This window comes from Malus sylvestris, chromosome 9 (genome assembly GCF_916048215.2).
Source record: "Malus sylvestris chromosome 9, drMalSylv7.2, whole genome shotgun sequence".
Lineage (NCBI taxonomy): Eukaryota > Viridiplantae > Streptophyta > Magnoliopsida > Rosales > Rosaceae > Malus > Malus sylvestris.
In genome coordinates, this window is record NC_062268.1 from 10,459,324 (window position 1) to 10,470,087 (window position 10,764).

The window sequence follows — 10,764 nt, forward strand, 5'->3', positions numbered from 1 at the left end:
TTTTTTGAAAAGTGATTCAAAATGTAAATGGTTTCAATGGTCAAATCACATTGATAGAAATGAATAAGGATAAAATAAGAATATCACTCCCCACTCGAGTGGAGAATATCATTAGGAGTGAATTCGAATTTTGATGCAAATTGGGCGCACATCTTCTATAGTCAATGTAGTTACGTTCACATTTACATTCGTCTATGTATTAAAATAACTTTCTTTGTCAACTAAAGAAGAGAATTTTCGAATCCACACCCTTATTTCTCTTTCTACAAGTGATTCCCTCGCACCAAATGCATGTATCATTACGCCTAGCTAGTATCTTTTTATGAATTAATCTCTACTAAATAAATTACCTTAGTGTTCTTACTTATTTGCATGCCAATCTATGTGGCATTTTATGTGATTTATCACACGTGAAACTACAAAAAGGAAAAAAAAAAATGGGAACCTTCTTGTATTGCTTGTGAATGTCTCTCATTTACGTTGGTGTTTTGCTTTGTTTACTTTGGTTGTTGATTATGATAAAATAGTTCTCATCAAGTTGATTACGAACGTCCAAGGAGTCCACTAATTACAACTTATAACCTAATTATTGTAGATGAGGGGTAGCTACTTTTGCCAGAGTTGATAGTGTTCCTCTATGCACTCAAGTTCAAATCTTTCTCCTAACAATATAACTTATTTAAAGTACGATACCACCTATATATAAAAAAGTTAACAATGAAAATTTTAATTGTAAATAATACCAACTTTTTATCATTGTTAGGATGGAATTCCACTAGTGTTGAACATCTCTCTACAAATAACAAATACAAAAAGAAAATCTCTCAACAAAATTACATAAGAACTAAATAGAATAATTAATCTAGAAAACATAGTCATAAACACCATTATTAGAATACCCAAGTCTAAACATCTTATTCTGATCAGTGAAGGCAGTGAGATTTGACACAGCTCTCAAATTAGCCTCATCTCCCATAGTCCTTTCATTTAGCTTCCTCATCCTTTTGCTCATCTCATCCTCCTCCATCATCCTTCTCAATCCTTCCTCAACATCCCTCTGTCCAAACCCACTTAATCTCACCCCAATCCTCCACACTTTCACAATGTATGCACAATTTACAAACTGGTCCCCAGCCACTGGATAGCACAGGAGAGGCTTCTGGCACTGAATGGCCTCCATTGTTGAATTCCACCCACAGTGTGTGAGATAGCATCCCACTGCCTTGTGTTGCAAGACATCCATTTGTGGGGCCCATGACACAACTTTGCCTTGTTTTGCCACTCTTTCCAAGTACCCAATTGGTAACCCTCGAAGCCATGAAGATCCAAGCACCCAGAGGAATGGCTTTCCCAAGGCTTCTAGTGCCAATGCCAAGCTTCTAACCTTAGCCTCTCCAATTGGACTAACCCAACTTCCGAAAGAGATGTAAACAACTGTGTTAGGGCTTTGCTTGTCTAGCCAGTTTAAGCAGCTCGTGTCTTCTTCCCAAAAGCTAGGGTTCTTGGTGGTTGTGTGCTTGCTCAAAGGACCAATTGGGAAAACAAGAGGTTGTTGGGTTGTGGTGCTCTTGAACAATTGATCACCGAGTTGTTGATGTTGTTCATCGCTGATGGTGTATTCATTTGGGAAAGAATTTACAAGTATCCATTGAAGCGTTTTCGATCGTTCTAGGGTTCTAGTCCAAAATCTGAATCTTGCTTTTCTTGCAGCTGGAGTGCCAATCAACCATGGCAGCTCTTCAGTAGATAGCACAGGTTGATTAGGTAAGCATATACCACTTAGTTGTTTTGGAAATCCTGCCAAGATTATATTATATTATACACACGTTAGTGTCTCATGGCTCATTTGGAAGTGATTTTGCAATGACTGAAATAGCTTTTGGTGAAATTGATTTCGGGGTTTCAAAAGGACTTCAAGTGTTTTTTGAAAGAAGCACCAAATATGTGAAACACTTCAAGTGCTTCTCCAAGATCTACTTTGTTTTTACAAAAGATTGATTTCAAAAATATTTTCACTAAAAATGGTTTCAATCATTTTAAAAGCACTTCTAAACAAGCCTTTAAGTCTATAATATCATCTGTATCACATTAATGTCTTAATTCCAAAAGTTCAAAAACCAAATTAATTTGCTTTGTCAATGTTTGAACGTGTCTGATTATCATTTAGTTTTAGAATTGTTTCATATACATTTGCTTTGGCTCGAGTAAGCTTTTTGAAGAAACTTCAATTAAGTTATGCTATAGAAAAAAAGAAGATGATTTTTTAGTGGTTTTTTTTTTAATCTCTTAAAGGGTAAACTTATATAAATCTAATTTTGTGAATTATATTGAGTTTAGTCCATAGATTAGGTCCACTCGATTATCCACATCAATTTATTTTATTATTTGTAATAAATATCTCTTTATTTATAGGATTGTTTATTACTTAATTTTAAGATTAAACATAAGAATAAAATATTGTTTATCCTTATTACTGCTCCTAATTTGTATCATCACAATTTTTTCCTTCTACCTATGTTAACTAATATTTGTTTTAGGTATAATATATATCATCATGTATATGAATTTATAAATGTATGGATGATGAAAAAATTTTGAACTATTTTAATGGATGATAGGTATATTAAGTTTTATTTATTTTCGTATATATCTCTATCATAGATGAAATGTACTTAATCAACCTATGATATAGTTATATATATATATATATATATAATGATATATAAATGTTTTTTTAACTATTTTTCATTGAAAGTGATTAGATTTTTATATATAAATATTTGAGTAAAGATGCATAAATAAATATAAAAAAACTTTAATTAAAATTGAACAATAGGACAATTAGACTAAATCCAATAACAGCTTAGATTTTTACAAAAATGTCATGTTCAACTAATTGATACACGTTGGATGGTTACGAAGTTCATATGCTTTTAACATATTCAAGCTTAATATATTAATTTACAGCTACAACATTTTGTGAAGATTTATATGGATTGAACCCTAACAACAATAATACTCAACCGTACTTTGTCCGACTTGCTTATTTAATTTTTTTTTTTACTGAAAAAGAGATCTGGTGGCTTTGCCAGGGCAATTTACTTTTCTAGGGGCCGGAAAGACTCCCAAAGACATTTCAGTCTCCCTCTAGTCACCATCGTACAATTCACTAGTGCCAGGAATCGAACCCAGAGCGTGTAGAATATGGTCCTAAAATTCATCCACCCAGTGGTGGTTTTCAACTTGCTTACTTCAATATATATATTTACATGGATGTTTGTGGAGAATGAATCTCATATTGATGAGGGGAGGGACTTTGCAAAAACTTAGAGATTGGGCTACTCTCTATATTGCCAATTGATTTTACGGTGAAACCTCACATTTCTTCATGGTATCAAAATAAGGTTGTCCCACGTGTGAAGCCCAACGGCCACACGTGCTCCACATCACCCCGTTTGTGTTATTCACGTATTAGCTTTGAAAATTCGCCACACATGAAGGGGTGTGTTGATAATGAATCACACACTGATGAGAGGAGAGACCTTGCAATAGTTTATAAGAGGTTGAGTTACTCCTCATATTGCCAATTGATTTTATGGTGAAATCTCAGTTTTCTTCCGTGTTTAACTGACAAACACGTACCCCATGTTGTTCCTAATTAGAATAATGCCTACATGTACTATAAAATTATCGATCGTAATAGAGATTAAGATGTGATCCACTTGCCTGCTTCACATAAGTCACACTATGAAATGTCTTAGTCATAAATACCATCATACAATTTTATTAATAAATAAATACAATTTTATTAATAAATAAATAATGCATGTGATTTAATATTCAGGTTTCAAACTTCGCCTCCCCTAAGTTATTGTAAGAGTTTCGGACTCTCCTCTCCCATTAATAATAATAAATGTTTAAAAAAAAATATGCATATGCATAAGAAATACTCGACTTTTGACAGACAAATGAAAATCTGACATATATATATACATATATATTGATAATTTTATACATGTGTTATATTACGATTAATTTGTAAATAAAAATAAATGCACACTATGTAAGCAGTCAAACGATTAATTTGTAAATAAAAATAAATGCACACTATGTAAGAAGTCAAACAATATTGTTTAGTTATCACATCCCTTACAACACCTAGAACACATTAATTCCAAATAATCTTTTAGATAATGACCAAGTTGGTACAAACAACAATAAAGTTTTATAGATATGAAATGAGAACTTAGAAGATACTAGTACTACTGAACAAAGGAGTTTTTCATAGTATGAGTATATTGTCATCGTGACATTCTGTGTTATATCTCAATTTTGTTTACATATCAATGTATCATTGACACGAAATGTTACGACGGTGGTGTAGTTATGTTATGTAAGTTGCTATGCCATTAAAGAAACCAAAAGAGGAAGGCTAAAAAAGGCAAATGAAGACGTAGATGATGATCTCATGCATATACTAGAAAATATTATCAACAACTAACCTGTATCAGCAGAAATGAGACCTGTCCTTAGCATGTCTGGAATTGCAGTGATCAAGCGATATGTGGCATGCATAGCAGGCCAAAACCCAGCACAGGCTACCTCGCATCTATTGGCTACATCTATAGCCCATGATGCTAACAAATCAACAACTACGCACACAACTTCATCATCATCCTTATCATCAAGCTGATGAATAAGTCTCTCTAGAGGGTTCGCCATGTTGTTCTCCATGGCCTTCTCAATGGCAAAGAAGTCCCTCGGGATGTCCTTGTCCAATCCATCTGGGATTGGCATGCACAAAATCTTGTCTTTCGGTTCGACTTTCCGGACTATCTGGTGGTGAATATAGTCCGGAGTGACCATCACTGGCTTGAAGCCTTGGCTGAGGAAGGCTGAGGCTAATTTAAGCATGGGAGTGACATGTCCTTGTGCTGGATATGGAACCAGGATGATGATGGGGTTGGAGTTGGACCTCTTTATGCACTTCTTGTTTCCCATCTCTCTCTATCTCTTATTCTTTTAGCATGTATGGCGTGTATTTTGATAGTGATTGATTTCTGGAGTCTGAAACAAGCCTACGTTTATAGAGAGTGAGGGGTGAGTCAACTATGCATGTGCAACATGATGTGTACTGTTATAAACTATAAGACTCCACTTAATTGTGGAGCAAAAAATAATGGGTTCTTTAGATATAGACGCTTGTAACTCTTATTTCTTATATAAAAACCCACCCAATTATAAACATTCAAATAAAACCCAAATTTAAAAGTGATTGCCATGTAGGAAAGTAATTGACCTATTAATACAAAATATTTACAACTTGTACCATAACATTCAAAATAAATCAATAAATATTATTACTCACCTTAATTACAATGAACAAATAATTTATTGCATATTATTACCCCTAACACACACACACAAACACACACACACACACACATATATATACGTTCAAATGTATATAGTACTACCACAAGCTCAATATATATATAAATATATATGTATGTACGTACGTATGTATGCACATTACTACATATATGATCAAACATATTATACTAATTAATCTACCTATATGTAAATTTATGATGAGCCAATAACATATATTTTGTAGGTATATTATTTTGTATGTATCATCATATATATTGGGCACATTTTATTATTATATGTACAAAATAATAGGTAAAATAGTATTGAATAAAATAATAATATTTTTTTATGTAGATACATTATTTTACATACATTGGGTTTGCTTCATTATGTAGGTAAATTATTTTGCATGTATTTTACATACAATGGGGAAATTATTTTTCATTTTTTAAGCAATCTAACATTTTAAAATTCGAATAGTAGGTGCACTGAATCAAATAACATTTTTTGTAGGTAAATTATTTTGCATGAATTTTTACGTATACCAGGCATTTTTTTATTTTTTTATTTTTGTTATATATATGTATGTGAAATAATTTACCTACATTTATATGTAAAATATAATTTGCTCACTTAACTAAGCATGTATTATTACATATATTAGACATGTTTTGTTGTTATTATATATTAGGCAATAAATTTATTATTTATTATTTTCGTAAAATCATTAATTCTCCCTTACAATCTATATGGAACTAATTGTGTACATCAAACATTCAAATATGGGTGTTTTGGGCATTGAAAAATTTTAAATGTGTAAAGTCAAATATAATTAATGAATTTGTTGATGTGGAATCTAGTTAATGGGTTTTATTTGAGTAAAAAACTTATGACGGGTTTTATGTGGAGAAAATTAAATTTCATGGCTAAAGTCATATTTTCAGAAAAATAATCTCAAAATTTTTGGAGAAAACACGTGGACTTTCTTTTCGAAGAAGACAAGATTATCCTCATTAAATGGGCAGGGTTCACAATAATTCCCACTCACAGTTTAAGGCTTGAGCAGCTAACTACAATATTAGCAATCCCCTACTTGTGGCATGTAAAATTCAAGGCATTAAAGATATAATTAATCACCAAATACTATCTCTTATACATTCCTGATTGAAGATCAACTCAAACAAGTAAGAAATTCTCATCACAATAATCAAGGATACTTACCATATCAACCCAATATATTATTTCCTAATTAATATCTTCGGGATTATTTTTTCGGGAGCATTTTTGCTCACCACCATAAACTATGGTGTATGCTCACCATACACCTAATCAATTGACACGTGTCATTTCACTTAACTCTAGTTAACTTTCACATTAAATGTTAGTTTTTCAATTTTGAAAAAAATTAACGAAGATTAAGTGAAATGACACTTGTCAATTGATTAGGTGTATGGTGAGCATACATCATAGTTTATGGTGGTGAGCAAAAATGCTCCCTATTTTTTCCTCATCCATCTTACGGATGACACACCTTGGCCAATTGAAAGTTGCCATGTGTAGTGCAGAATCCTACCATGGTTGGTCACCTCCCTATAAATACTCCATTTACACCATTTTCTGATGAGCTTTTGCTATGCATACAAGTGCGCTAAATACTCACTCTTTTCAGAGAAACTGACTTAGGCATCGGAGATCCCTTGGCCAACCCCCTAACCAACCTCGTGGGCACGCATGTGGTTTTAGCCTTGATCAAAGGTGCTTATTGTTTTGTAGGTACAAATTGTCAAGACCGAAGATGGCGGATCTTTGCTACCACGTTCATTTTCACTCCTTTGGCAACAAAGTTAATTTCAAAATATACTTAATTATAGCAGTTCCCTCAAAACTGTCATGTTAGTGAGAAAAACTCAAAAATCAAATTATTTATATGCAGTAGAAACTAAAATATAATCTATGATCACATATCAACTCGAAATTTCAAAACCTCGGTTGCATGGTGAACGCTGTCGTAATTATTTGAGCAACAAAGCCTTCCCGAGCACAATGAGTTTATTTAGCCGATACAAGCTGCTCTGAATTTTTATGTGTGTAAACTTTATATATATAAAAAAAAATTACAAATTTAAGCGTAACTAATTGGCCAGAGCAATGTGCTCTCTTAGTTACACTGAAAGTCAAACCTCTCTCAAAACAATTTATATTAAATTAAAAAATATTGCTCAAATAAAAGTACAATTTTAATTGTAATAATCCAACTTGTGGTATATTTTTCTAATATAAGCGCGGCCTTTATGCTATGTACATGCACCCCCAATTAAAATTAAAGTATATAATTATAATAAATTAAACAGTAGGAGACAAATCCAATATTCTGCATGATTCACAACCAGTTGCAATGTTAGTACTAATCACTTCCAAAACAAGTTGGCTATATACGCAGAATGTACTTTTTTCTTTTCCAGTTGGCTATACCTCTATACATCCCTGGTTTATACGATGTGGGAAAAAACTCACGCCAAATTAGGCCAACTCTTTTCATCTTTTCGTTAAGTGGATGCGAACTCCTCTAAAAGCATGCATCTCATTGCCCGGTGGAACTCAAGTTAGGCTTAGGGGCACCGATAACTATAATTGATTGAGGCATGCATGGGCTGCGTTTTTTCTACACGTGATGAATTTTGATCCACGTTTAAATGCCATACACATCCTTTTCAACTACGTCATCGATCAATAATCGAAGTGGCTTTGATGTTTATGTCTACTTTTTACATTCCATTTCGTTTAGATGATATTATAAAGTTGGATTGTTTGTTTTAGAATATTACAGTATGTTAAACTTTTGGTAAAATGGAAAAGAAGAAAACAATTGCTTTCCAATAATTTCTTGCATATACTTATTTCAAACACATTCGATCTTATGTTTTGAGATTTTTGTGGCAAATTTAACCTAAATAATAATGCGAAAGGCGAGAAAAAATAAAAAATGATTAGAAATTTATATATTCCATTAAAATAAAGAAGAAAAAAAATACCATAATTTATCAAAACGACTACATAACGAAAGAACACATCTTATCGAGACTTAATTCATGTTGAATTACAAGATAGGAAATGAATCATAATCGTTATTCTACTAGAAAATTATAAGATATAAAACATCAAAAGTACCTTAAATAAAAATAAAGAAGTTGCTAATGCCTTATTAACTATTCCAACAGTCATCAAACTTGCATCATTTCTTTCATAATTCTCCACTCAGATGGAGAATCTTGTGTCCACTTCCTTGTACTACAAAAAGTGTAGGTTGCTGCAGAACCACTTTTGCCCACTTTTGATGGTGGAAAGAGAAGTGTAAAACGCATGAGAAACTCAAGCAAAACGCCAATTCCTAGTGCACCATGCAATTGAAAGAAACCATGAAGTTGAAGTTGAAGTTTGAAGGCTCACGAGCCTTCACCCGCCAAAAAAATTAAGCATGATACGAATTGTAAATTCAAACGTCTTGCATATGATTCTCACAATCACAATTGGACCGGTTTAGTTAATACATGTAGTTTTCCTTTGTGACAACGGAAGGCTCAAATTCTGGATCTCTAGCCTATTCCGACCTATCAGCATCAACACAATGCTTATGGTTTAAAAATAGGGTGGTGCTATTTTTACACTCATTTTTACCTCTCATATGCGCTTTCAATTTTAGATCGTCAGATCGAATGAATTGAAAAAAATCAATAAACAAAGATTAATAAGGATGCCTGGAGGTAAAAATGGGTGAAAAACACTAGTCTGAAAATATTCGTAGGGTAAATCTTATATGAAGTAAGGGAATGATGTATCATAGATCTTTTTCTTGTTTTTGGGAAAATGGATATTTGAAAGCAAAAATTTAATATATACTAAAGGATAAATCTCAGTTTACTACCCTCAAGTTTTGTGGTTTTCAACATTTGGTATATGAAGTTTTTTTCATCATAGAGTCATACCTAAAGTGTTAATTTTGGAACTGTCTCATACATTCGTTAGTCTGGCTGTTAAGTCTCCCGTTAAGTGATGATGTGGCACCCACGTGAACAATGATTGGACGCCACATGTCAATAAAGGTCCCACGTGAATATTAAAAATAAATAAAATAATTAAACATAAAAAATAATTTTAAAATTTGAAAAAAAATGGGCGTCTTCTTCCTCGACACCCCCACCCAACCCTCCCTCCCTCCTCTACACCCACCCAATCTCTGCACATTCATTTTTCCCCCTCCCTATTCGACTCCACCCACTCAACCCGCATCCTCTTCCCCTATCGATTCTTCTGCTGCCCTCAGATCTGGTGTTCGGGCTGGCCGCAACCCTCTTCTACCTGCAGTCGCTGGTGTTGTGCGGTGCGGCGTCAGTGCAGATGTCGGATATGCAGGCCAAGTGCGACTCGATTTTTGGTCGGATCACGACGGTGGTGTCGGGGATGTGCATAGTTCTAGGCGTCGTCGAGGGTTAGGGCTCGAGCCGCGGCCTGGTCAGTCTGGCCCTCTAGCACTGTCTGAACGACTCACTCCCTGATCTCGTCCATCAAATTCAAAACCCTAATTTATCTCATACAAAGAACAAAAATACAAAATTTCTCCCTAATTTATCCCAATGCGTGTGGGATAGAGAAGGGGAAGCTAGCCAAAGGTGGGATTCCATGGCTAATTGTATCCGAAAAGTATCAAAAAAGTATGAGAGTCCAAGGGCTTTGCTCCACACCAAAAGGAATCTTAGTGGTGGAATGAGGAGGTACAAACAAAGGTGAAGGCTAAGAAGGAATGTTGTAAAGCCCTATACAAGGATAGGACCGATGAAAATGGTGAAAGGTATAGAATAGCGAAGTAGGAGACGAAGAAAGCTGTGAGAGAAGCTAAGCTAATGGCTTATGATGATATGTATAAGTGACTAGATACCAAAGAATGAGAGTTGGATATCTATAAACTAGCTAGAGCAAGGGAAAAGAAGACAATGGACCTAAACCAAGTGAGGTGCATCAAGGATGAGGATGGAAAAGTTCTTGCTACAGAGAACGCGGTCAAAGACAGATGGAGAGGTTATTTTCATAATCTTTTCAATGAAGGACATAAAATGAGTACTTCTTTGGGAGAGTTAAGTAACTCATAAGAGTGTAGAAACTACTCATTTTACCGCCGAATCAGGAAGGAAGAAGTGGTTATAAATTTGAAAAAGATAAAGCATAGAAAAGTAGTGGGCCCAGATGATATACCAATCAAAGTGTGGAAAGTCTTGGGAGAGACGGGTATAACATGGCTCACATACCTTTTCAATAGGATTTTGAAAACGAAGAAGATGCCAAATGAGTGGCGAAAGAGCACTTTGGTGCCTATCTATAAGACTAAGGGCGACGTAC

At 34.1% G+C, this 10,764-nt stretch overlaps 1 protein-coding gene across 1 annotated transcript; it reads right to left on the reverse strand.

The window, feature by feature from the left end:
• Positions 1-788: 788 nt before the first annotated feature.
• On the reverse strand, positions 789-5,034 carry LOC126582001 (UDP-glycosyltransferase 82A1). Its single transcript, XM_050245962.1, has 2 exons — positions 4,503-5,034; positions 789-1,797 (listed from the first exon to the last, which is right to left on the reverse strand). The coding sequence occupies exons 1-2, from the start codon at positions 4,999-5,001 to the stop codon at positions 863-865; spliced, it is 1,434 nt and encodes a 477-aa protein (XP_050101919.1). The 5' UTR covers positions 5,002-5,034; the 3' UTR covers positions 789-862.
• Positions 5,035-10,764: the final 5,730 nt, after the last annotated feature.

Excerpts from the sequence above, each read along its gene's own strand:
- LOC126582001 (XM_050245962.1), bottom strand. The coding sequence starts at position 5,001 with ATGGGAAACAAGAAGTGCATAAAGAGGTCCAACTCCAACCCCATCATC. Across the intron at positions 1,798-4,502 it reads TCTCATTTCTGCTGATACAG|GATTTCCAAAACAACTAAGT; the intron begins GTTAGTTGTTGA and ends TAATCTTGGCAG.